Source organism: Scyliorhinus canicula, chromosome 4 (assembly GCF_902713615.1).
Source record: "Scyliorhinus canicula chromosome 4, sScyCan1.1, whole genome shotgun sequence".
NCBI lineage: Eukaryota > Metazoa > Chordata > Chondrichthyes > Carcharhiniformes > Scyliorhinidae > Scyliorhinus > Scyliorhinus canicula.
The window spans coordinates 200,681,614-200,709,505 of record NC_052149.1 but is presented as its reverse complement, the minus strand read 5'-3'; the positions used below and the strand labels follow the sequence as shown (position 1 = coordinate 200,709,505).

The window sequence follows — 27,892 nt, the reverse complement described above, 5'->3', positions numbered from 1 at the left end:
AGCCCTATGCTGCACCTTCAGCTGAATTAGGCGAGCTGTACGTAAGAGGAGGAGGAATTCACCCTCTCCAGGGCGTCCAGCCACGTTCCATCTTCAATTTCTTCCCCTAGCTCTTCCTCTCACTTCGCTTTGAGCTCTTCTACTGAGGCCTCCTCCTCCTCCTGCATCAGCTGGTAAATAGCCGAGATCTTTCCTTCACCGGCCCACGGCCCCAAAAGCACCCTATCTTGCACCCCCCTTGGCGGCAGCTGCGGAAACTCCGCCACCTGCCTCTTAACAAATGCCCTGACCTGCATATACCTAAAAGCGTTCCAAGGGGGGAGGTTCCACTTCCCCACCAGCTCCTCCAGTGTCGCGAACTTCCCATCCAGGAAGAGGTCCCCAAACTGTCTGATGCCTGCCCTGTGCCAAATCCCCCACCCGTTCTCCCCGGCGCAAAACGGTGATTGCCCCGTATTGGGGTCCAAACTGAGGCCTTCATTTCCCCCCTATGCCGTCTCCACTATCCCCAGATTTTAAGGGACGCCAAAGCCTCCAGACTCGTACCCGCACAGGACGCCACCTCCAATCTCTTCCATGCGTCACCCTCCCCTTCCGTCACCCACCTGTGAATCATTGCCACGTTCGCCGCCCAATAATATCCACACAGGTTGGGCAGCGCCAGGCCCACTACCTCCCTTCTTCGCTCCAAAAATACCCTCCTTACTCTCGGGGCCTTCCGCGCCCACACAAACCCCAGAATCGACTTATTCACCCTTCTGAAAAAAGCCTTTGGGATCAATATGGGGAGGCACTGGAAAATAAACAAAAATCTTGGGAGCACTGTCATCTTAATCGACTGGACCCTGCCCGCCAACGAAAGCGGTAGCGCGTCCCACCTCCTAAACTCCTCCTTCATCTGCCCCACCAGCCTCGAAAAGTTAAACCTATGCATGGCCCCCCAGGTCCTAGCCACCGGGATCCCAAGATACCTAAAGCTCCTCTCAGCCCTCTTCAACGGGAGTTCACCTATCTCCCTCTCCTGATCCCCCGGGTGCAGGACAAATAGCTCACTTTTCCTCACATTGAGATTATAGCCCGAAAAGTCCCCAAACTCCTCAAGTATCTTCAGCACCTCTGGCATCCCCTCAGCCGGATCCGCGACATACAACAGCAGATCATCTGCGTACAGCGACAACCGATCCCCAGCCGCCGGCGCCATCATCATGACATTAAGGAGCCTCTGCACGTTGGCATTCAGTTGTCTCCCCATTACAAACCCCGTTTGATCCTCATGAATCACCGTCAGGATCACATCCTCCACCCTCCTGGACAGCACCTTTGCCAACAACTTGACTTCTACATTAAGGAGCGAGATCGGCCTGTAAGACCCACACTGAAGGGTGTCCTTGTCCCGCTTCAGGAGCAAAGAGATAATTGCCCTGGACATCGTTGGGGGCAGAGCCCTCCCCTCCCTAGCCTCATTCAGGGTTTTCACAAGCAGAGGGCCCAGCAAATCTGAAAATTTCTTGTAAAATTCCACCGGGAACCCATCAGGCCCCGGCGCTTTCCCTGTCTGCATACTTCCCAACGCCTCCACCAGCTCCTCCAACTCAATTGGGCCCCCCTAACCCTCCACCCGCTCGTCCCTTACTCTTGGGAACTCCAGCCTATCCAAAAAGCGGTCCATCCCACCTGCTTCCCTGGGGGGCACCGCCCGGAACAGCCCCTCGTAAAAGGATCTGAACACCCCATTGATGTCCTTTCCACCCCGCACCAAGTTCCCTCCTGCATCCGTGGCTCCCCCAATTTCTCTAGATGCCTCCCGCTTCCGGAGCTGGTGAGCCAACATCCGACTTGCCTTCTCCCCGTACTCATATACCGCCCCCTGCAACCTCCTCCACTGTGCCTCCGCCTTCCGGTGGTTAAAATGTCAAATTCCGCTTGGAGATTGCGCCGCTTCCTCAAAAGCCCCTCCTCCGGGGTGTCTGCATATCTCCTATCCACCCTTACCATTTCCTCCACCAGCCTCTCCCTCTCGACCCTCTTCCCCCTCTCCCTGTGCGGGTTAGGTACGTTTTGGCGCAGCCATTTGGGCGCGGCCGTTTTGGCGCCAGCCGTTTTGGCGCCAGCTGTTTTGGCGCCGGACGTTTTGGCGCCAAAATAACATTTCTTTATTTGTGAATTAGCCTCAGGTGAGTTGGCTGCTGGTGCGGGTGCGTTGAGTTGGGTGCTGGTGCGTTCTATCACCATCTTTTTATATATTTTTTAACTAAACCAATTCGCATACCCATATGATGGCTGAGGCAGTATCAACGAAACGTGGTAAAGAAAAATTTGTTCATAACGGATTCCTTTACGTCTTTGACAAAACAAGCAAAGGTGACAGCGAAGTGAAATTTTGGCGTTGTGAGCAAAAAAACCGGTGCAAAGCACGGCTCCATACTAAAGCTGCAAACGTGGTGAGGCAGCTGAACAGCCATTCGCATGATGCTTCTGCTGCACAAGTAGAGGTTGCACTCGTGAAAACTAAAATAAAAAGAGAGCACAGGAAACCCTTGAGGCACCGACTGTAGTTGTTAATTAATGTTTGACAGACATATCCCAAGCTAGTCTACCAGCCATTCCTAATATATCTGCTTTGAGGAGAATGATAAGCAGAAAGCGTAATTATGTATTGAACGCCCCCACCAATCCAAGTGATTTACAACAATTGATTGTGCCAGAATGCTACAGGATATATGTCCCTCAACCAGGAGTGGAAGAAATTTTTTTACTTTGTGATAGCGGACCAGGTCACGACCGGATATTAATCTTCGGAAGACAGAGCTGGCTACAGCACTTATTGACATCTGATATGTGGTTTGCAGATGGCACATTCAGTATTGCTCCCAGCCTCTTTTCTCAGATTTATGTAATTATGGTAAAAAAACACGGAGGAGTTACTCCTACGGTTTATGCTCTTTTGCCCAACAAGCAACGCACCACATATGCGAGAATGTTCGCATTATTGAAAAAATCGAACCCAACTTGAAACCCAGTTCAATCGTCTGTGATTATGAACAAGCTGCGCACAGTGCTATGAAAGACATATTCCCTGATGTTCAAATAAAAGGATGTTTTTTTCATTTAGCTCAAAATATGCAAAAACATCTAGCTAGTATGGGGTTCCGTAGTTTGTATAACACTGATCCAGATTTCGCGTTAAAAGCTAAAATGATTATTGCCATTGCCTTTGTACCTTTGAACAAAATCGATGAATATCTGGATGCTTTAGCGACCCAACTGCCGCAAGAACTTCAAGATTTACTCAACTGGTTTGAAGATACATATGTTGGTCGTCTGAACAGACGAGGAAATGGTAGACGAACACCTTTATTTCGCCCTGAGATTTGGAACCTTTATCAGAGAACATTAAACGGGGAAGACCGCACAAACAATAATGCGGAGGCAGCCCACCGTCGATTGAAATATGAACTTGGCATGCATCATCCCACCATATGGAAACTAATTGATGGCCTGTGTAAAGTACAGGAAGGTAGAGATGCATATTATGAAAGGTTATTAGCCGGCCATGAACCGCCACAAAAACTAAAAAAGTATAGAGATGCAGATAAAAGAATACATGAAACTGTTCTTAAATTTGAAAACATGGATGCTATCGAGTACTTGAGGAGCCTTGCTCATAATTACCAAATGAACTAAACTAAATGAACTAATTTAAGGTTTTTAACTAAATGAACTAATTTAAGGTTTTTAACTAAATGAACTAATTTAAGGTTTTTAATTTACAATAAAGATAGAAGAATACATGAAACTGTTCTTAAATTTGAAAACATGGATGCTATCGAGTACTTGAGGAGCCTTGCTCATAATCACCAAATTAACTAAATTAAATGAACTAATTTAAGGTTTTTAAATTTACTTGCAACAATTTGCAACAATTTACTAGCCACAAAAACGAAAAAATTTTCTGTCGTCTGCGCCCAAACGGCCGCGCCAAATTGGCTGCGCCCAATTGTCCCATGGCGCCCAAACGGCTGCGTCCAAATGGCCGCGCCAAAACGGCCGCGCCCAATTGTCCCATACCGTCCCTGTGCGCCCGAATAGATATCAGCTCCCCTCTGACTACTGCCTTTAGTGCTTCCCAAACCACCCCAACTTGCACCTCCCCGTTATCATTGGTTTCTAGATACCCCTCTATGCCCCTACGGATCCGCCCGCACACTTCCTCCTCTGCCAAAAGCCCCACATCCATCCTCCACAGCGGGCGCTGATCCTTCCCCTCCCCCAGCTCCAGATCCATTAAATGTGGGGCATGATCAGAAATGGCTATCGCCGAATACACCATATGATTCATGAGATTCATAACAACTTGTCCACATGAATGCGAGGGGAAATAATTATGTCATAAGTTGTCTTTGCTGCCATTCTGTTTGTTAAAAAGGCACATAACAATACTAGGGTGAAACTCGTGAGTTTTCTTTTTGTTCTCCATGTGATGGTTTCACATATGGCAGTACAGAGTAACAGGGTGCCACCTGTAGTGCAGTAGTGCAATTCCTTAAGTCGTTCTGATCATACTTACCACCTTCAAGTATTCTAATCAAATTGCTGTGTGAGGAGGATTTAAAGACTGCAAATCTAATCTTAGGCACATAATGTGATGAGGACAAGAGGCTGCACATGTTGCCCAGCCATACGGGTCCTGTTCAGGATGGGATTTATTTTATTATCTTGCCTTATTCTTTTTCATTGGAAAGACCCTACAAGCAGCCTGTATTGGAAACGCATGTTGCCATGAGCAAAATAAATGAGAGATTTGAGCATTGTTTTTGACTGCTGATGTTTGTTAATGATTTCCATCAGCGGTATAATAATTTTCATAATTAAGGTGAGCATTGTCATGCAATTTCTTTCTTTGATTTAATCCTGTGTCTTCTCCGCTTGGTGCTTCTGATTCTTGTGCTCTCAGTGACCTAGTGCTTTATGATTAATTGCCCCTTCAGTTCAATGTAGTTCCCTGTTTTCCTATCGTTCGTCCATATATTTAGGTGATCATCTTTGGATTCTTTGTTTACATTCCCCCTTCCATGAGAGCAGTCCCTTTAATTGCCACTTTTCTAGTGCAATGATCCAGCATTTCCTGTCTTGCTTCTTGCTGAGGGAAGATTGCCTGCTGATTTACTAAATTCATTCTTTATTTAAAGAAGCCAGCACATAGAAGAGTAAAAGATGTTTGGATAATTTATTTTGCCTAGTGGCAGAGGTCTTCTCAGACAGCTAAGAAGTGGTTACAGTATCTGTTAACTACCACTAGGTGCCATTAGCACAACTTGTCATTGGTACACAGATTTTTATAATAGATGTACCTATTCCGGCACTGATGGATTTCCTCAGCGGGGAGAACGTTTGTCCAGTAAAATATGATCTCTGTGGTAATTCCCCTTGATGCAGTTTGTCTGTTAACTTGTCCATGTGCCTCGATTTGCTGTCTGTCACATAAACAGTGATTAGCTTGATCACTAATTCCCCGTCACATAGAAAAAGATTCTCGAAACCCCAGAGAAAAGTGCGTTGTTGCTTTATCACTGGGTCTTGAGAGATAATTTGCAAAATAATGAAAATATTTTGTATCAAATTGACCTGACTACTGGGACTATGGAAGAGATAAAATTTGTGAAAAATAGAGCTGAACGATGCAAACAAATCATGATCAGTACAACAGTTATTAAATCTGTTTATTGACAATCATGGTGTAAGATGAAATATTATTAGCTTTCTCAAAATAAAATGAGAAACAAAGCAGTGATCCAATTTGTGTACTCTTCTAGTTTTCAAAAGATTATGGGCTGGATTCCCCGTCGCCGGTAGCAGAGTTCCCGATGCTCCTGTCTCCCACTGGTGGCGGCATTGAGGTTCACCCCCTGCGCCAACGGGAGGATGCAAATAGGTCAATTGTACCCATTTGCATCCTATTAATGGGCTGAACACTGGATTCTCTATGCCTCCATGATTCTCCGGGATTCATGCAGGCATGGATTGGTACAAGTATTTTCCAGCGTGGCCTTGATGCGGTGGGACAAGGGGGGTAAATATTTACGCTAGGCATCCCCCAAATCCATTGGAGCCAAAAGTAGAACCTGACCGCAATGTTTATAAACATCTAAGCGTTAAGTGCTGGTGATTAATTTCACAGCAGGGTACTTGAGATCCATTCAAGCATGAAGGGAAATGAAATTAAACAATCCAGACACCTGGTTGTCTGGAAGCTGTCAATTACAGCCGCCTTTTCTCTTTGAAGTACATAGAAAACTTTCAGACCAAAGAATCTGAGGTGGTTTAAACCCTGGTGATGTGGTTTTGCTTTCTATTAGGTTACAGCTGCTGCTTCGTCAGCCTGAAGCAGCAGGTTTAGGAGACAGGTAGGTTTTAAAGCAGTGATTTATTTCTTTGCTTCTGCTCTTTATCTTTCAGGCAGGGGTGACTTATGGGAGGGGCGTCTTTGATGTGGGAGTGGTGGTCTCTGATGGGAGGGTCTATTGGATTGTTTGTCATGCCAGAAAATATTAGATAATATTTTAAAAGCCAACTGGCCTGCTCATTAAACAAGCATTTGGGTGATTTGTGATGTGCTGTTATAGACCCTAAATGTACTTGAAAGATAAAGTCAAATAGGCTTTTAAAGGTGATTTCAGAGATAAACCATTGAATCAAGGAAATATAGATAAAAGAAAATTTATGTACAGCATCATCTAACTGGTCAGATCAACAAAGATGTACACAATGGCCGGGATTCTCTGTTTGGGAGATTATGTTCTCCCGCTGGAGGTGAATTGGAACTGATCTGTGCTCCCGCTGGGAGCGTCGATCAGGAAGCAATTCCGTATCCCTCACCATGCAAATTTATGTATGGCGAGGAATATGAGGAACTCCCGAGGGAATCCTGCTATTGAGCCGCCATTTTGAGTGGGCGGCTCGATAGTGAGGTCCCGTGGCTGGCCACCATCCCTCCCCGCATCGCAAAGCAGTGCCGCTTCCCCCCACCCCTGGATTTTCAGGGTACCCCCTTCCCCAAGTACAGGAGTGACCTGACCTGCCTGTCCCGAAGACCAACTGAATAGAAGGACCCCTCCCACACATCCCATAACTAAAGGGACCCCCCAGAGATCCCCTAACTAACCCCCCCCCCCCCCCAGGCCCTGTAACTAAAGGGACCCCATAACTAAAGGGACTCCCCAACTAAACGGACCTCCCCATGACCTCCTAACTAAAGGGACCCCACAAACCCCTTGAGTAGGGGGACTCTACCAGAGACCCCCTAACTAGAGGACCCCTCCAGAGACCCCCAAATTACAGGGCTCCCTAACTAAAGGAATCCCCACAGACCCCCCCCCCCAGAAAAGAAACCTCTGTTTGGAAGCTAAAGAGTAGTCCAGACAAGGGCAGTTAAAAAAATTACTGTTGTAACCCCCACCGTGGCTTACACCTGCTTGCTCAGACAGAGGAAGCACCACGTGCCCATTTCTGGAAAGAGAAAAGCAGTGACCTGTGTTTAAATTCCCCAGATCCTTTAGCTGCAAGCCATTCATTCATTCCCCATAGTGGGCTTTGGTTGACAGCCTCCACAAACACAGCTGTGAGCCTTGCTTCTTTCATCTCCCTTCATTGTGAGTAACACTTGAAGTGCTTTAACCAGAATGTTTACAAACATCAACCACTTCAAAGAGATTTAAGTGCACTCTAACCCCCCCCCCCCCCCCCCCCCCCCCCCCCCACCACCCCATCACGCTTTAGTGATTTTGAAGTGCTGAGCTGGTAATTGACAGTACTTAACTCTTTGAAGTGGTTGGTGTTTGTAAACATCGTGCATTGTGATTATAACACTTGAGAGTTACTCATCCATGAAGGGAGATGCATGAAGGAAGGCTCACAGCTGTGTTTGTGGAAGCTGTCAATCACAACCCACTAAGAGAAATGAATGAATGGCTTGTCGCTAAAGGATCTGAGGGGTTTAAATACAGGTCACTGCTTTTCTCTTTCCAGGAATGGACTCGAGGTGCTTCTTCGGTTTGAGCCAGCAGGTCTATGCCCAGGTTAGTGTTACAACAGTATTTATTTCTCTGCCCCTGTCTGGACTGCTCTCTAGCTTCCAGACAGGGGCCTCACTAGCAGGTCTGTGGAGGGGTTCCTTAGTTAGGGTATCTCTGTAGGGGTTTCCTTTATCTAGTGGGTCTTTGTGGGGGGGGGGGGGATGCATGGGGATCTCTGGGGGTCTCTTTATTTAAGGGGGCTCTGAGGTGGTGGGGTTGGGAGGTCTGGCATTGGAGGGGGGGGGGAAGGGTGGCCCTTGGGTGGAATTTGGGGCAGCCTCCTTGAAGGGTTACCCTCTTGACCGATGGCGAGGTCCACCACATCAGGGCCATGTTTGTCCATGCCTGTTGTAATCAGCACCCACGTGATTCCCGGCCCAGAGGACCGGAGAATTACAAGGACCCGGAGAATATGGTGCCTGGCATGCTAAGTTGCATCATCCTCCGCCAGCACATGGGCGAGAACGCCGACAGCGGGGGGCTGGAGCATCGCAAACGGATCGGTGCCTGTCGCTGATCCCATTTCTATCCCTGAAGCCCGATACTCTGTCACATTGGGAACCCATTTGCCGGCGGCAGGTGGCGGAGAATTTCGCTCAATATTTGCTAACTAGTATCTGGAGTTAATTTACATTTTGGGTTTCAAGTCTTGCTTAGGAGCTTAACTCTGAAGGACCTCACAGCATGGGTGACTGAAAACTGCAAGGGATTCCTTGATAATAGATCTGATTTATATGACGATCATTGCTCAGTTACAGTGGTTGTAATTAAACACCCTATTGTTTATTCCAAGGTTATTAGATGAACTCAAGTCAGTGTGCCACCTCTCATCTGCGAGGCAATTGATGAGTTGTAGTAATAATACCATTTAGGTGTGCAGTGATAAAGTGTTGTTTGCCCATTAAGTCTGCTCTTCTTGCCAACCAGCTACCAGCTTCACTGATGTGCGATTAGTTTATTCTTCAGGATATTAACGTGGGTGAGGGTAATAGATTTGTGAAGAGTAAGTTGAGACATTCGGCCTTTCGCACTGGAACTGTGAAAGTTAAGCAGTGACCAAGGTCTCGGAGTTGCTAACTCTGATTGGACATATTCCTCAGGGATTGATCACGTGATCTCAAATTTAATGACATCAGATTATATTCCAATTGCCTGCAGTTTGCAAATGTTATTACACTTGCCACCTAAGAGTTGGGTCCTCTGCAGTTGAGTATTTGTGCACCTGGCTTTGTATCTGTGTTTGTCGCACAAGAAGTCCCGAGAACCAGAAGGCTGCCCTTTGACATTTGCCTTTTTTAAATTGAAAACTCTGGTTTGTGACTCGTCCTTATCCATCCCAAACTTTCTATCAATTCAATCATATTATGATACCACCATTAATCAAGAGGTATTCTCCAGAACTGTATTTTCTATTTCCCTATTACACTTTCCCTATTACGTGGGCAGAGAATTGGAACATGACGGATGGTAGGGTTGGATGTAATTTTTCCATTTGCAGTGTTTTCTGATTCCCCCCCCCCCCTCCCCGCACATTTTTGGGAGACGAGCGAGTTGACTACCATGTTAAGAATATAATAGGTTTGGGTAAAGTAAATAGCAATAGATTGTTTCCACATCCAAAACTGCCAACTTCTGTAGCATGACCAGTCTCCAAACCGGCCTCAGTTCTTGTGCTGCTGGAATCCTTCTCCAGACTTGACTGTTACAGTGCTCTGGCTAGCCTCCCAGCTTGAACCTTCCATGAACTCAAACTCATCCAAAACCGCTGCCCAGTCCCTTTCACCCATAACCCTGACCTACACTGCTTCCTGGTCTGGCAAAGTCTATTTTAAAATTCTTATTTTCTTTTTCCAATACCGGCTTCAGCACAGGGTTTCATTTCCCTGCACAGTGCACTTGTTGAAGTTGGTGGAATATCATATAGTGAAGTAAAGGTGGCTTGAAAGCACCATGTCCTACTGTTGTCCTTGTTAGAGGTATGCAGTTTAGGCTGTGGTGAGAAGCTTTATATTTGAACAGACTAGTTGTGGATGTGTTCTAAATGCCAGAGGTGACTCACTCTGAAACATCCCCTGAGTCAGATGCAACAGCCTTATTCATTTACTATCTGCGCAGCACAGCAGCTTGGCCATCAAGGATTTAGTTTATCGTTCCTCTGCTTTAACAGTATTCGGGTAGCATATTCTGTGAATGGCTTCTTCTCTAATGAACTAGTCCACTGTTCTGAATTAATAGTTTGCTAATGCCCTAAGGGAAGTAATTCACTGATATGTTTAAGAGCAGGATGATACCACACCCATCTCTGATTTCTCTGTCACAGTAAGTGTCGATGGTGTGTACACTTCAACCTCTTCCAGATGGTATAGTATGGAATTGAATCATGGAATTCTAAAATACATTTTGTTTTTATTTGTCACGTTTGAACTTTGGAAAATAAACAGCATCCTTTAGACCGTGAGACTTTCAAGGTAGCCTGCGAAGGACAAAAGCTCTTTTTTAATTGGACGGACAAACCAAGGAGATAGTGTTTTGTGGCAGGGATACGCCCTGTCCCTTAAAAGAAAACAAACATGATGCCATGCTTTCAATCTGTAACGACAAATGAACTGAGCTTAGCAACCAGAAATGCAGCCTGATATTTAATATATTTTTAATCCTCCACAAGCTGTTAATATTTATCTACCAGACTATTCCCAGACTTACGCATCTTGTCTATGGGGGTAACGAGCACTTAACCTTTTGTAGTCCGCAGTATGATATGTGCATCAAGGTATATATCTAACCTTATTGATTGTGACCTTGGCACTCATTGCTGGATGATTAAAAATCTGGCCAGGCCAGGCCATGAAACCTTAGGTAAAGGTGGATTATCAGTGCTTTCCAGCCTGCAATTACTGTGAGACAAGAAGAATATTGTTTTTATCTTCACCACCCTTTCATTCATCCCACATTTCTTGAAGGACACTAAATGATGAGAGATGAGTATAGCCATTCTAAAATTGAATGCGAGGAGCTGGTGTGTTCTGAATGTTGTTATAATATATTAATTTATAAATAACTACTGCCCCCCCTCCAGAAAATCCTCATATTGTTTATTGTTGACTGTAGACAGTGGGTTGATGTTGCAACATTGCTGTTACAAATTCTGGAACAAAGTCTAATGATCCTGCAGGCATGTCTAGTGAATGTGGGCTGTAACAAGTGAGCGTGCAGTGAATGATATTGTACTGCAGCCAGTTAAATGAAAAGGACAGCAAATAATTTTAGTGGCCCATGTGACATCGCAAAGCAGAAGACGGGAAACTTGAGTGGTTCGTGCAGCAAACGACCGAGATTGAAATGCCCCATAAATCGGTTCCGACGACCATTATTTTACATGACCCAGCACCTAACTTCAATACAATGATATTGGATTTTAAGTTTTCCTCATTATTTTGGGATGCTGATCACAGCAGTGCTCCCATTGCGTACGTGAAAGAATGGTAAAGGGAATTCAGGCAGGGCAAAATTTAATGTAGTGGATGGTATCGTCGCCATAAGATTTTTATCTGAAAGCATATTATCAGGCAATTGAAGGGTGCAATTGAAGGTACACTGTAACATTACTTTCCTAGCAACAGTCTGCTGCTTGCTCAGATTTCATAAGGGAGTCTTTGTAATACCAGTGAAAGATCAGCCACAGGCTCTTCAAAGTTTTTTTATGTTGCAATTCCAAGAAAGTTATTGACATGAAAAATTATTTATAGTTTTTTTGACAAAATTGTGACTAATAAATCTATAATTAGCTTGCCAAGTAATTTTACAGTTGATTTAAACTGTATTTGGTTTGGGACTTCCCCAAATTGGAAATTAATAGGAAGTGATTTGGTCCATTGAATTCTATACCATAAAAGTGCAAAGGTAAGTTCCCTGAAGTCTCTTCCCTCGTGCCACAGTTGAACTGGTGCTAGATTGAATATGGTGGTGATTCAACCACCTGGCTTTCCGGTTCTTTTCTCACTCCCTGTGGCGAACCGTTTTGCTTTTCTAAAAATAATTTAGAGTACCCAATTTATTTTTTCCAATTAAGGGGCAATTTAGTGTGGCCAATTCACCTACCCTGCACATCTTTTTGGATTGTGGGGGCGAAACCCACGCAAACATGGGGAGAATGTGCAAACTCCACGCGGACGGTGACCCAGAGCCGGGACCGAACCTGGGACCTCGGCGCCGTGAAGCAGCAGCACTAACCACTGTGCCACCGTGCGGCCCTCTGTTTTGCTTCTTAATTGTTTCTAGTGATCACTTGTCAGACATTGGGAACTCGAGCTTGAGGGAACCACACGGTTAAATACGGCATCCCAGCATTCTAGGATCCATTTTGCTCAGACTATCCACATTTATCTCATTGGTCTTATCGTCTCATTGTTATCTGATTGATTGTTATCTCACTGATAGCCTGGGTATTGGGGATGAGGTAGCCAGGTGGGTCAAGTGTCAGTAGGAGAACATTTAAGGGGACAGTGATGATTGTTTCATAAGATTTAGGTTGGCTAGGGAAAAGGACAAAGAACAATTAAGAGTGAACATAACTAACCGGGGGAAAGCAAACTTCAGTGGGATAAGAATGGATCTGGACCTTTTAATTCAATTGGAATAAAAGGCTGGCAGGAAAGACAGTAGCTGAACAATGGGCAACCATCAAAGAAGAGGTATTTTGGCCACAGTCAAGGTATATCCCATCGAGGAGGAAAAGTAGGGAAAACAAATCCAGAGTTCCTTGGATGGCAAAAGAGAGAAAAAGGAGAAAAAATGCACTTATGACGGATGTCAGTTGGATAATACAATGGAGATCCAGGCGAACACAGCAGGTTCAGAGGGACTGTGAACAAGTATATAAGTGAAACAGAGAGAGAGTATGAAAAGGGACCCATAGCTAATGTAAAAGGGAATCCCAGAGTCTTCTATAAGCACATGAAAAGTAAAAGGGTGGTAAAAGGAGGAGTAGGGCCAAAAAGGGCATTAATGCATGGAGGTGGGGGAATATCTGAGGTATTAAATGAATACTTTGCTTCTGTTGTTACCAAGGAAGAAGGTGCTACCTAGGCCACGGTGAAAGTGGAGCTAATTAACATACTGGATGGATTTAAAATTAATGAGGAGGACATATTAGATGGGATCTTTATATTTAAAATTGATAAAACACCAAGGCTGGATGAGATGCATGAGGGAAGTGAGAGTGGAAATTGCAGAGGCGCTGACTATAATTTTACAGTCTTCCTTATACTCAGAGGTGGTGCCAGAAGACTGGAAAATTTCAGATGTACACCCTTGTTCAAAAAAGACAACTACAAAACTACAAGCCAGTCAGTTTAACTTTGGTGGCTGGGAAACATCTTGAAATGGCAGAATTCTCCCAATCGCCTGCGGCGGGTTTGGTGATGCACAGAGAATCTGGTGGGAGCCAAAATGTCTGAAAGCCGTCAGCATAAAATCATGTTGCAATTCTCCCAATGGCAGGTCAACCAGGTGGTGCGATTGCCATTTGCAACTCTTGAATGCTCGTTAAAACAGCTGCCGTTGACATCCCATCCGGCCTTAAAATCTTCTATCACACCAGGAAAACACATCAGCATCAAGCCTGATTGATAAAGGATGGTGCGCACAAGGTGGCCCTCAATTCACCAGAGACTCCGAGCCGAGTGTAGCACACTCCTCCCGATCCACTATTCATCATGCTGCCGGGAGAGACAGTTTCCAGCCCTGTATCTCCATGCCGTGCTTGTTTTCATGGACAGCACCATCCTGCTGGTCCCATGGATCCTCCCGAGTTACCATCTTGGATCTGTACAGTGCCCCCCCCCCCCCCCCCCCCCCCCCCCCCCAACCATCAGTGTCCGTCCCCCGTCCCCTCCGCCATCAGTGTCTCTCTGGACAGCACTGTGCTGTGGGACCTAGGCAGCTACCGCAACAAAGGCTCAAAGTTGCATTGGGGTTGGAGTGCAAGATGAGGTCGCGAGGAAGGTGGTGGGGCTTGATGAAGACAAGAGGAGCAATATGGAGGAGGGTTGTGAAGGGGGAAAGATTGGGGTGAACTGAGCTTAGCAACCAGAAATGCAGGCACGATGACAGGCAGCGGTCCATGGAGGTGGATGAAGAAGACAAGCAATGGAAGCCGGAGGGAAGACCGAGGGGAGGTAAGCTGGGCCCCAACGAGGCTGCATGAAAAGCTCACAAAAGCACAGGGGTCAAAGGGATATCGCATAGTTTACTGGAAGTGGATAGAGGAAGACGCCAGTTGCAGTGGGTAGAGGTCCAGGTGGGTTATGGGTAGCTCACAGATGATGGGCTTGGATCGAGGAACAGACTTCCTCTTGAGCCTGCTAGCATTTTCCTTCTGGGTTGCTGACATCCTGCATGATCCAGTGAAGACAGGCTAGAGAGAGTAATATGAGTGCGCTGCACTGGTACTGCACTAGGAACTTTGAACTCGCCAGTTAGGGGCTGGCTGGTAAATTAGCTGCAAGTCCGCCAAGAGAGTGGGAAGGGAAATCGTCTGTGCATAATTAATGATGTGGAGATGATGGTGTTGGTTTCCAAGTGCAATCAGGCAGTGGATTCCTCCATTCTGGTTGGCAGGATAGGCGCCACTGCACTACTTTCAAATGGGAGAATTCAGCCCAATGAATCAGGATAAAGTTATAGTCACATGGACATAAACAATTTAATTGGAGACAGCCAGCATTGAGAAAAAATCGTGTTTAACTAACTTGATGGAGTTTTTTCATAGTGGTAACAGAGAGAGTTGATGAGGGCAATGCTCTGAAGTGGTGCACATGGACTTCCAAAAGGCATTTGATACAGTGCCTCAGGATTCACCTGAGTAAGGAGTAGTGGTCCGAAAGCTAGTGATTCGAAACAAACCTGTTGGACTTTAACCTAGTGTTGTAAGACTTCTTACTGTATATTATTGATGTAGACCTGAGTGGAGGGCACTTTTCAAAATTTGTAGATGATAATGAAACTTGGAAGCATTGTGAGGAGGTTAGTGTAGAACTTCAAAAGGAGATAGGCAAGTAGATGGGATGCGTTGACAAGTGTCGGTTGAATTTCACTGCAGATAAATGTGAAGGGATTAATTTTGTAGGAAGGACATGAAGAGACCGTGTAAAGCAAAGGATGGAATTCTGAAGGAGGTGCAGGAGAAGGGGGACCTGGGTGTGTACGTGCATAAGTCATTGAAGGTGGTAGCTAGGTTGAGAGCACGGTTAATAAAGCATCAATATCTTCGGCTTTATTAATAAGGCAGAGAGCAAGCTGTTGAACTTGGATAAAATACTAGTTCAGCCTCAGCTGGAGTATTGCAACAGTTCTGGGTTTAGAAAAGATTCACAAGAATGGTTCCAAGGATGAGAAACATCCATACGAAGAGTGGATGGACAAGTTGGGACAGGTCTCCTTCGAGAAGAGAAGGTTGAAAGGAGATTAGATGGAGGTATTTATCATCATGAGGGTTCTGGACAGAGTAGATAGGGAGAAACTGTTCTCACCTGTGAAAGGATTGAGAACGAGAGGGCACAGATTCAATTGAACAGAGCAATTGGCAAAAGCGACATGAGGATAAACTTTTTCAAGCAGCGAGTGGTTAAAGTCTGGAATGCACTGTCTGAGAGTGTTGGGGTGGCAGATTGAATTGAGGCATTCAAAATGTTATCTGAAAATGAATAATGTGCAGGGTTGTGGGGAGATGGTGGGAGACTGGGACTAGGTGAGTCACTCGTTTGGAGAATCAGTGCAGACGTTGATCGTCCAAATGGCAATGTAGCAATTCTGTGTTTTCTATGGAGTTATGGAAATTATTATGTTTCTCCAGGTTTCTGTGCACACTATAAATCACTACAAAAAGTCCCTGGTGCATTATTCCAACCGCAAACATTATGTTTTTGCATATATAACCGTATAAGTGAAACCCCATACCTTGTGGCATGCTATACCTACCTTTCAGTTTCAATATTTTGCACAACTAATGCATATTTTACCTTTTCCTAGCTTTTTGTCGAAAGTGTTCATCCAGCATTAGCTAATTTGCAGTGAGAATCTGATCAGTTGTATTCTTGATTCGCATTGCTATATTCATGCATTAGGTAAGAAGAGCTATATCAAAGCATGGGAAAATAGGAATAAGCAAAAACATTCAGCCTGGCAAGCTTCAAATCTATATAGATTCTCAGATTAATGTATTCACATTGCAAGTTTGGTCTTAGTGCTCAAACTATGAAGCATAAAACAGATGCCAGAGTTCAATATTATGATCCTGGACCAGACCCCAACAGTTACTAGGATACCATCAGAGACCACAGAGACTGTGAGGAAAGTATCCTTCATTCCAGAAGTGATTTCATGCACAAATAGGGGTGTGGTATATTGAAACAAACATTATTACGAACACAGTATCACTAACTTTAACATCATAAAGACAATAGCTTTCAATTACTAGGTAAACAATGGTTCACAATACAATGAAATGATAACCCTTAACTGTTATCTTTATCTTCACTCAAAACTCACCTCAGGTCAAAATCCACTTTTAAATACAGTTAGCAGACTCGGGAATGCTTGCTGTAAACTGATGTCATGGATAAACCACTTTGACAAAGAGAGATCCTTCAGGAAATAGCTGCAGATTATTGCCGTCTCAAACTACTGTTTAAACTGCAAGATGCGACACTGCTCCTGTCCTGTACACAGGCAAATCTTCAACCCACTCTTGAGACCAGCCGCTTGTCTGGTCTGGCCTCAGTCAAAGCTTTAACTGAACGGTTTTTCGCAGAAACTGCTAGTCTGTCCCCAGGCAGATCTAAAGTTGCTGTATTGAGATTAACTGCTTCTCTAGTCACATCCCAATCTAAAACCGAATTTTCAAAATTGCAACTTCAACACCTGACAGCTTCAGCCCTGGCTCCTCCCATTGACTTCATAATCTTACTAAAATTAAACACTCTAATCCCCTGGGAACTCTCTTAATATAAACAAAATTCCATTAGCCCAACTTCAGCAAACAATATCCCTGGCTGGAATGAATTATGATCTTACTTCTATAATGCTTTAATTGCACATTTGTCTCCAAAAAGCATCTGCTGCCTTTCAGACCAGGATTTTTTAAAACATGACAGCAGTCTCATACTATCCAAGGCTTTTAGCCCTTACTGGCCCAAATACATATAACACAATATGTCTGAAATTCCTATTCATCACATTAAACCAATCCAAGTCGAGCAAGTTAGCACTTTTAGGATACCTAATTCCAGTTTGCTCTGGTGACAGATTGTGCCCCGACTGCAAGTTCAGGCTGCATTTATTCTGCAGATGCAACATTGGTGCAGAGCAAAGCAGTGACACAATGGGTGTGACGTAAGTGCCAACATATAGTCTTTTTAGTGACACAAAGCCCACACATAGCCTTTCCCTCCCCTTTGGAACAGAAATGTGCTTATTTGATTTTTATGCCAACTGCACCTGGTTCATATTCACTGTGCTAAATGGCATTTAGTTCCTTAATTGACTCTAAAGGTGAAGTAATTACCCCCTTACATCATGTTTATCTTAGGTTTTTCTTGCCTTTGAATCCTGGCCACATTTTCTCCTGATTCAATGCAAATAATCTCTCGACAACCAGCTCGTGGATTTCTTCTGTGATTTTAAAAACCTGGATCATGTTCCCCCCCCTTCACCTTTTAGTTAATGGGAACAATTAATCTCACTTCATCTCACTGTTCATTGAATTAAGAATTTCTATCATCCTTATTGTCCGCCTTTGAATTTCTTCCAATTTATTCATAGGTTTTCCAGTTCTTTTTGCGCCTTTAATCCCCACATGGAATTATTAATATAAAATCCATAATTTCTGACTAATTACATGTTTAAAGACACTGACAAGAAAATTACATAATATTACTGTAGTAGAATTACTTATTTATCTCCTGATAAACAATCAATTCTTTTCCCCTTTCTTGTTATTATTACATTGAGTATTTTTTTGTGAATAGCAGATTCTATGGCACTAAATGATGAGGAGACCGTTTGGGTTTCACAGTAATGAGAAGTAATCAGTGTTGCTATGAAACAACACTACAAACAACAACAGTTAGCCTATCTCTATATCAACACAGGTTCAGTCAGCTACATTGGGGCCAACGTGGGTTGTATACTGCTATCATGTAGAAGTTTGGTCTTTCACCCCATACAGATTTGCTTGCTCATTGTTGTTTGTATGCCACATGATTACATTACAGATTAAGCATCTTGCACCCTGCAAGTTGTTGTGGCTTTTTAAAAAAAAAACATACACGTGCTGGAAATCTGAAATACAAAAATATTTTTTTTGGGAATGCAATTTAAATACATCAGCACCTTGCAACAAGTGGTTGGCAGCCCTAATGAAGGGGTTAAATCTGAAACGTTAACCTTTTTTCTGTTTCTTTTTATATTTGCTGCTCACTGTTAGAATTTTCAGCTTTTTATACAAATCAATGTATTGGTCATGCTGCTGTAAACATTTATACCTGTGGTTGGAGCAGCAGCAGTCCCACCAGTTCACCCACTGATTCCTCCTTGTAGTTAATTCATGAGGCGTGGGTGTTGCCAACAAGGCCTGCATTTACCGCCCATTCCCAGTTACCTTTGAGAAGTTAGCAGTGAGCCACTTCTTTCAAATGTTGCAGTGCCTGTGGTGAAGGAGCACCCATAATACTATTAGGGAGGAAGTTCTAGGATTGAGACCCAGTCAACTTGAAGTTACAGTAATATATGTCTGTGATAGGGTGGTGTATGACCTGGAAAGGACGGCAGATTTCCATCGCTCAGGGACATTATTGAATCAGATGGATTTTATATAAGATCCTGAGACGTATTGACAGGGTGGATGCGGAAGGGATATCTTCTCTTGTGGGAGAATCCAGAACTAGGGGTCACTTTAAAAATAACAGGTTGCCCATTTAAGAAAGAGCTGAGGGGAAATGTTTTCTCTTGAGGGTGATGAGCCTTTGGAACTCTGTTCCTCAAAAGTCAGGGGAAGCAGAGGGAGCGATCTATTGGCCTCGTCATGGCCAAATCGGGACGCAACAAGGCCGACTCGCGAGATTTACTGGCCCTGTCATCGATCTCGTGAGGTGTTGTTATCTGGATCCCAGCCATTGAGGGCGAAATCCAGATTTGCATGTTCAAGTGTGCAGTTAGGTTCACTTGAATATGTTCGCACCAGAGTTACCCTAGGAGCAGGATCGAACAGCCTCTCCTTGGAGAACTCAAGCATGCGCCGTTTAGCACTGGTTTCCAAAAACGAAGACCAGGCATAACGGCACGGGGGGGGGGGGGGGGGGGGGGGGGGGGGGCTGGATGGTCGGGCTCGGGACAGGGTGGTATCCTGGCACTCTGATGCCACTGTGGCACATCCTGCCTAGCACTCTGGTATTGTCAGGGTGCCTAGGTGGTGCTGGCAGGGGCACTGCCAGTCTAGCACCCTAGCGAGGTGACCAGGTGGCATTTTGCCTGTGCCGGGAGTCAGGCCCGGGGGGTGCCCTGGCCTTATGAGGTGGGTTGCAGGGGCTCGAGAACCCTGTAATTTGAAAGTTGGGGGGGGGGGGGGGGGGGGTGGTGGTTTCCGGAGGCTGTAGTGAATCTCACCCAAAGCCTTTAAATATTTTTAAGGCAGAACGAGGTAGATTCTTGATTAACGAAGGGTGAAAGGTTATCAGGGGTATGCCAAATGTGGAGTGGAGGTCACAAAGGCCACAGGCTCCATACTACAAACTGAGGTCCTAATCACATTTCTTAGGAGCGGCACGGTAGCACAGTGGTTAGCGCTGTTGCTTCACAGCGCCAGGGTCCCAGGTTCAATTCCTGGGTTGGATCACTGTCTGTGTGGAGTCTGCACGTTCTCCCTGTGTCTGCGGGGGTTTCCTCCGGGTGCTCCGGTTTCCTCCCACAGGTCCCGAAAGGCGTGCTTGTTAGGTGAATTGAATATTCTGAATTATCCCTCCGTGTACCCGAACAGGTGCCATTGTGTGGCAACTAGGGGATTTTCACCGTAACTTCATTGCAGTGTTAATGTAAGCCTACTTGTGACACTAATAAAGATTATTATTATTAGATCAGCATGTGCTGAATGTTTATAACATTTGATAGTTTCATGGTCACCATTACTGAGATTAGTTTTTAATTCCAGATTTATTAATTAATTGAATTTAAATTCTGCCAATTGTCGTGGTGGGATTTGAACCTGAATCCCCAGAAAATTAGTCCATGGACATCACCACTACTTCACGGTCTCCTCTAAATGTTGGAGATGCTATCAAAAAGCCTTATTGAGTAGCTACTGTGCATCCTACAGATGGTAAACGCTGTGTCCAATGTATGCTGCTGCTGTAAAATGGATCCAAGGTCTGTTCAGATGCAACTTGTGTCTTGGATCTTATGGGACATTCAGTACCACAGCACTGAATCTGGTGATAATAAATTGATTGGATCTACAGGGTTTCACTAATCAAATATTGGGCTAACCTGGGTAGTTTCAACTGTATGTTCATACTCTGAGGTTAGGGTGGTTTCAGCTTGTGTCATGACCTTTGGGAGGCTCATCTATTGCGAGGAAAGTTCCTGAGAAATCGCGAGAAATCAATTTCTCTGTTCACCTATAATGACAGTGTGACCAGGTGAAAATGCTGCATTCCCAGAATTGACAATCATGTGAAGTATGGGTAGAAAACTAAACAAAACAGAATCCAAGGAGAAACTGTGGAGAATCCAGTCACTGTATGTTTCTGCTGTGGAACAGTATGAAAACAAAAATAAAGATTTACCTTTGTATAGCGCCTATCGTGATTTTGGGGCTTCGAAACGAACTTTACAGCCAACGAAGGGCTTTCTGAAGTGAATCATTGTTGAAATGTAAGAAACACGGCAGCCAACCTGCGCACTGCACTCTTAAGGGCCCACCTGCAACAATGACCAGATAATTCGTTTTAAATTAGTTGTGGAACAACTATTGGCCAAGACACGGTCGTGATTTCCCCACTTCTGAGACCATAAGACGTTGTTGAGTTCACAGAAACAGTCACATGGGAAGCGTTAGGGCATGAAAGGTTTATTTAGAGGTATGCAAGACTATATACAGATTACAGAGGTCCCAGAAAGGACTACCCATGCCCGTCTCACACTTGGGCCTGGTTTTTATCAACTAGTTTCCTCTCCCGCTGTTAAGGAGGGCTCAGCCCCTCAGCGGGAAGCTCTTACTCCACGAGACTCACAGGGGCCCTAATCGGCCTGGCCCAGTGGGTCTCGTGTAGGTTACAACATTCCTCTCTCCTCGCGAAGTCTGAAAACGCATCCGACAAAGGACCTCTTTGCATCTATCTGCACCTCTTAACCCATGGCTGTCTCTCTGGTGTTGTCAGAGCAGGGCCAGGAGTGTACAGTGAGCTGGTGACCAACGCTTCCTCATCTAATGTCACGGTGGACCACCATCGGCGGTTGGTTGGCGGGAGACTTCCCTATTGGAAACGTCTGGCGACTGAACCTCAGTCTGAATACTCGGCATCCTGGATCTCTGCGTCAAGTCTCCGTGGGATGGCACCTGTGGAGTTGCTGGCTGAGGGCTGCCGGGGCAGTCCTAGCTCCTGCAAAAGGGAGTCCCGCATCATAGTGAAGAGATGATCGAGGTTTCTGTTCGATTCCCGGTCCTGCAAATGAACCCGGTACAACACCGTCCTGGTCAGCCAAATGCTAGTGTCAGGAACCCACTTGGCGCCGTCTCTGAAGTTATGCACGTGGACCATGTTGTCTGGTACAAATCGTCTAAATGGGGCATGCTCAACAGGGTGAAGCTCCAGTGGCTCCTGCCCATGGCATTCTGCACTGCCAATGTAGGACAACACCAGGCTGAGGTGAGTTTGAACTCCCATGCGAGGTTCTGCTGCCGGCGCACTGGTGGCAGCATGCAGTGTGAGCGGTAGCAGAAAAGAAAGCCCGCCAAACATGTATCAGGTGTGTTAGTCCAAAGACGTGCAGGTTAGGTGGATTGGCCATGCTAAATTTCCTGTAGTGTCCAAAAGGTAAGGTGGGATACTGGGTTATGGGGATAGGATGGGGGCTCTTTCAGAGGGTCGGTGCAGACTCGATGGGCCGAATGGCCTCCTGTACTGTATGATTCTTTATGATTCTATGATTCTCTGATCCCGAGGTCTGTTTGCTCATGGCACGCTGGAACGCCCTTTCAGCCTAATAATTTGAGTGCATATGTGGCACACTCCATTCCTCCGCATGAAATTACTGAACTCTGTACTGTGGAAGTGTTCTGTTGTCAGAGACCAGTACCTGTCGGGATGCTAAACGAGAGCCGGAGCTTTTTGCCCATTGCCCTCAAAGCCGTCGATTACATCCAGTAAACATCCAACCATTTGGAGTGTGTGTTGATGAGGAGGAGGAACATGGAGCCATGAAAAGGACTGGCAAAATCATCATGGAGACACACCCATGGCTGACCCGGCCACTCCCAGGGATGAAGGGGGGCCGCAGATAGGAACCTCTGCTGCTCCTGGCACACTTTTTGCACTGTTGGGCGAGCCGCTCAATATCTGCGTTCAACGCTAGCTACCCCACTCAACCCTGGGCGAGCAACTTCATCTTAGACACGCCAGCGTGTCCTTTATGGAGATCCGCCAAGATGGGGCGTGTCCCCCAAAGGAATATACCGTACTCCATGTTGAACTCAGTGATTTTTGAGGTAAAAGCTTTCAGTCCACTGGGAAGGGTGCAATGCTGGGCCCATACAACACGATATGACGAACCTTGGATAACGGGGTCAGTCTGTGTCCAAGCATGTAACCAGACCATCGTGACCGGCAACATATCCATAAAATGCATCGTAGCAAATACCTCGTCAGCTCTGGGGGAGTGTTGGAAGCGGGAGCCTACTCAATGCGTCAACATTCATGATCTATGTTCCAGGGTGATGTTCCAGTGCCTGCTTGGGCGCCGCCAATAAGAGGGCCCATTGTTGATTTCTGGCTGGCGCTATAGGCGGGATGGCCCTGTCCTCTTTGAACAACTCTAGCAGCGGCTTGTGATCGGTCAATACCGTGAACCAATGCCTGTAGAGGTACTGGTGGAACTTCTTTATGGTAAAGACCGCAGCCAGACCTTCCTCCCCTATCTGGGCATAATTGTGCTCAGCCGCAGTCAACGTCCTGGAGGCTGAAGCAATCGGATGCTCCTTGCCGTCACCCATCCGGTGAGACATGGCACCAATGCCATATGGCGAGGTGCCAAAGGTGATCAAGAGCGGTTTTGAGGGGTCAAAGTGGATCAGCAGCTGAGAAGAAGTGAACTGCCTTTTTACCTCCGCAAACGCCGCCTCCTGTGGAGCCCCCCCCCCCCCCCACACACTCCTGGTTCTTTTTGAGTAAATTGTGCAGGGGGGCCAACATAGTCACAAGGCCCGGGATGAATTTCCCATAGTAATTTACGAGCCCCAGGCACAAACGGAACTCTGTCGCGCCTCCCGGCATGGGGGCCTATTGGATGGCCCGCTCATTGTCTTCAACTGAGTAAAGGCCCTCCGGTCCACACGATAACCCAGGGATGTGACGGAGCATCTCATCCGGGTTATGCAGGTGGTCCTGTTAATATGTTCCCGTGACCAAAACGTTGTCCAGATAAACTGCCACGTGCATTAACGGCCATTGAATATTCTCCGTCAAGCGCCGGAAAATTGGCGCAGCCAATGATAAACTCAAAGGCAACCTCTACTAGCCCCCGATGCTTATTCATCGACACATACTGACGAGACTCCAGGTCCGGCACCAACTGGAGGTACGCATGGCTCACATCAAGTTTGGTGAAAAAGTGACCGTTGGCCAACTTGGCATACTGGTCCTCAATCCGCAACATCGGATACTGGTCCAGCCTGGAGGCTCAATTTTTATAATCGCTGCAAGTTCATACCGTGCCATTGGGATTCATGATTGGGACAACTGGTGCTGACCAAGCCACAGACTTCACTGGCCTGATGATCCCCAGGCCTTCGAGCCGGCCATGCTCCACCTCTATCTTCAGCAGTAATGTAAAGGGAACCAGGCGAGGCCAAAAAGTCGGTTGTGATGTAGGGTCCACATGAATCTTCGCCATGGCACTGCGGATCGTCCTCAGCCTGGTCTTGAAAACCTGGTTACTTGGCCAACACTGTTTTGAGGCCTCCCGAGCCCATTCGGAACATCTTCTGCCAATCCATGCGGGGGCATTGTAACCAGCCGTGGCCAAGCAAACCGGGGCCATCACCTTTCACCAGAATCAGGGGCAAACAGCAGACTGCTGCCGTAATGCACTGGGACCACTGTGGTCCCAGCTATGGCCAGCGGCTCTCCATCGTCACCCAAGCATCGGTGTCTCATAATGACGGGAGCTGCTCTCCTGTACTCTACGAAACTCACGGTGGAGCCTAATCAGCATGGCTTCATGGGTCTTGTGTAGGTTACAGCAGACATAGGGGCATAAGTAGGCCTATTTGCCCATCCATTCAGTAAGATTATGACTGGTATGATAATCCTCAACTCCACTTTCCTGCCTTATCCCAAAGTCCTTGATTCCTTTACTGATTAAAAATCTGTTTATCTCAGTTTTGAATTTACTTAAAGATCTAGCCTCTACAGCTCTCTGCAATGAAGAATTCCACAGATTCACTATCCTCTGAGAGAAGAAATTCCTCCTCATTTCTGATTTAAGTGGCGACTCCTTACTCTGAGATTATGCCATCTGGTCCTAGACTCTCCTACAAGGGGAAACAATCTCTCGGCATCTGCCTGTCAAGCTCCCTGAGAATCCTATATGTCTCAATAAAGTTGCCTGTCATTCTTCTAAACTCCAATGAGTACAGACCCAACCTACTCAATCTCTCCTCTTTGCAATAATGCCGTGGGATCTTTTGCATCCACCTGAGGAGGCAGATGGAAGCTCACTTTAACATCTCGCCTGAAAGGCAGCTCAACGCTCCTTTGTTATTGCACTCCAGTCTCAGCCTGGATTTTGTGCTTAAATCTCTGCAGTGGATGTTGGACCCGTAACTTTCTGTCTCAGACGAGATTGTTACCACTGAGCCACAGCAAGTTCCATACCAGTGAGCCTTGGTACCACTGTATGATGCACTCCAACCTCCAGGTTAGACAAGCTGTGAAGCGGTTACAGTAGATTTCCACTTTATTCCATGAACAATATAAAAACACAAATATCGAGTGGGATTTACTACGCAACCCGTCATGCAACTGCCCGCCGTTGGTTGGCGACAGGACCTTCTGGCCCCGCTGTTGTCAATGAGGTTTCCTGTTGAATGCACCCTTCGCCGTCGTGAAACACGCCATGAAACCAGAAAATCCCACTGACATGAACGGCTGGGAAGTTCCGGCCTGTGAGTGAATAAAAAAAGGTTTTTTCAAACCCACTTCTGTATTTTTTTACATTGCATCATTTCTGGATTCTAATCTACTGTGATTTAAATCTAGAAATGAAATGGATGGTGAATGCCATTTACCGACTCCCATGTCTGTTGATGCAAGCGCAGCCCACGTCCACTTAAGTACGTTTCAGTCTGTTGCCCAACTTGAAATATTACATCTCTAGTGACAGAGAAAGCAAGTGCAGTTGTGGATCAAGGGAAGGAGAGACAAATGGGCAGGTTGCATCAACTCACAGTGCACATCTCTGCAGCCAAATCACATCCAGTTTTATGCAAATTCTATTTTCTGTATACCGCCTGAAAGAAACTTACAATTCCAAAATTAACTCGCCATGAACTGGTGGCGAAAATTAATTTGCAATGGACCAATTTACATGATTGAACTTAATATGATTTTTGACAGCTCAATCCATTTGAGCCCCATACTCTCTCTTCCCCTCCCCCCTCCCCATTAATCAAACCATTGGAATCCCCCCCGAGGCACAGGTGCTGTGAAATTCAGATCAGTAGTGCCTGTTGTGCTCTGCGGGTGATATTTGGTGTTTAAAACAGCACCCATGGCACATTCCTTGGGGCAAATCATACTGCATTGCTATATCAGTCAGGGTGTTAGTGCATGCGTGCAGTGAATAGCTGCTGACAGTATGCAGAGCAGGCAGGTTATGATGCAAATCAGCAACAGATATGATGTGAGCGTTTCCATTTAGAAGCACAACTGAACACTGAACAGTACAATTTATCCCACTATCGGTGCTACTGAAAGTCTGAAGACCTGCACATCCAGACTAGGAACAGCTACTTCCCCACAGCTACAAGACTCCTCAACGACTTCCCCTCGGACTGATCTGTTCCCTGTAAGAACTCTATTCACCTGATGATGCTCTTGCTCATGTATTTGCTTTGTTTGGTCCCTTGTTCCGCACTGTAACCAATCACCTGTTTGTCGATGTACCATTTGTCAATGTTCTCTGTGGATTATTCTTTTGTCTACTATGTACGTACTAAGTATGTTCCTTCGGCCGCAGAAAAATACTTTTCGTTGTATTTCGGTACATGTGACAATAAATCAAATCAAAAGAACTGCTGACTGTTCTTACAGGTTAGGTGCTGGTGGATTTCCTCTGGCTATTGGTTCAGTTCCTCCTTTCTAATTCCAACTCTCTACAGTTGTTTCAAGTTGCCAAAGCTGACAAAGAATGATATAGCTGATGCGGAAAGAGTTGTTCCTCAGTCCAGGATTTCTGCACAAACCACTTGCTCCTAGACCCAGGTGAACCAGTAGGTCTTCCCCTTGGAATACAGCATGGCTTAAAGAAGGAAGAGAGGTCACACAAGAGCAGCGCAAGTTACTGGAAAAGGGACAAGAAGGAGAACGGGGAGAAAGATGTACAGACAAAAGGAGCCATATGTGTCCAGGTTGTTCAGGGAACAATTTCTCCCTCAAAACTTCGTTAAGAAATAGCGTGTGTCCACATTTCTATCGGGACTTTCACTGAAATCTGCCACCTGAGATAACCACAGCTACAAACTCTGAGCAGGTGAGGACGACATTGACAATGGCTTGAAGGTGACCGTGGTGATGAGCTTTTATATGTCTGGATTTTTTTTCAGGCTGGTGCTGGAGATATTTGCAACATCTCAGTTTGCCAATTACTCACTTAATTTCATCCCCTCTTGTTGAAGAGAAGCAAAAAGAGCAAGAACGAGAGTTTGATACGAGTGCAGTCTCCCCTATGATGAAGGATGCCATTGACTGCATGCATACCAAATCTGCCCAACACTACCATTGAGAGAGAATAATGCCGGCCAGTGTCATGATGCCTTCATTCTGAAATAGTCTACTGTGGCAGTTGCACTTGAGCCACCTTGGCAAACCAACGAGGGACGACTGGGTCACAGGTGCCAACTGCCAACCTCATGGCTGATGGCACAGGTGCAAAGGTCCTGCACATGTGTGTAACATGCACACAATGAAAGAAATGTGATGGAGCAGGACTTCCGGTTGCAGCCATTGAGTGAGTGGTCGCACACGGCAGCTCCTGCCTGAAGGCATGGATTTGAGCTATTTTACCTGAAAGTGTTGCTGAAGGGGTGGAGGAGAAATTCTCTCTCTCTCTCTCCCCCCCCTCTCTCCCCCCCCCCCTCTCTCCCCCCCCCCCTCTCTCCCCCCCCCCTCTCTCCCCCCCTCTCTCCCCCCTCTCTCCCCCCCCCTCTCCCTCCCCCCCCCCTCTCCTCTCCCCCCTCCCCTCTCTCTCCCCCCCCTCTCTCTCCCCCCCCCTCTCTCTCTCCCCCCCCTCTCTCCCCCCCTCTCTCCCCCCCCCCTCTCCCCCTCTCCCCC

The 27,892-nt window shown here is 46.0% G+C and overlaps 1 protein-coding gene across 11 annotated transcripts in view; it reads left to right on the top strand.

Moving 5' to 3' along the window:
* jade2 (jade family PHD finger 2) overlaps positions 1-27,892 on the top strand; it is a 204,093-nt gene that overhangs the window by 27,776 nt on the left and 148,425 nt on the right. Inside the window, exon 2 of one of the 11 annotated variants that reach the window (XM_038795876.1) lies at positions 8,026-8,075. The exons of the other annotated variants lie outside the window; for them this stretch is intronic. Within the exon in view, the coding sequence (XP_038651804.1) occupies positions 8,028-8,075 (48 nt within the window). The 5' untranslated portion in view covers positions 8,026-8,027. The remainder of the gene's footprint in view (positions 1-8,025; positions 8,076-27,892) is intronic. 11 annotated transcript variants of the gene reach the window in all.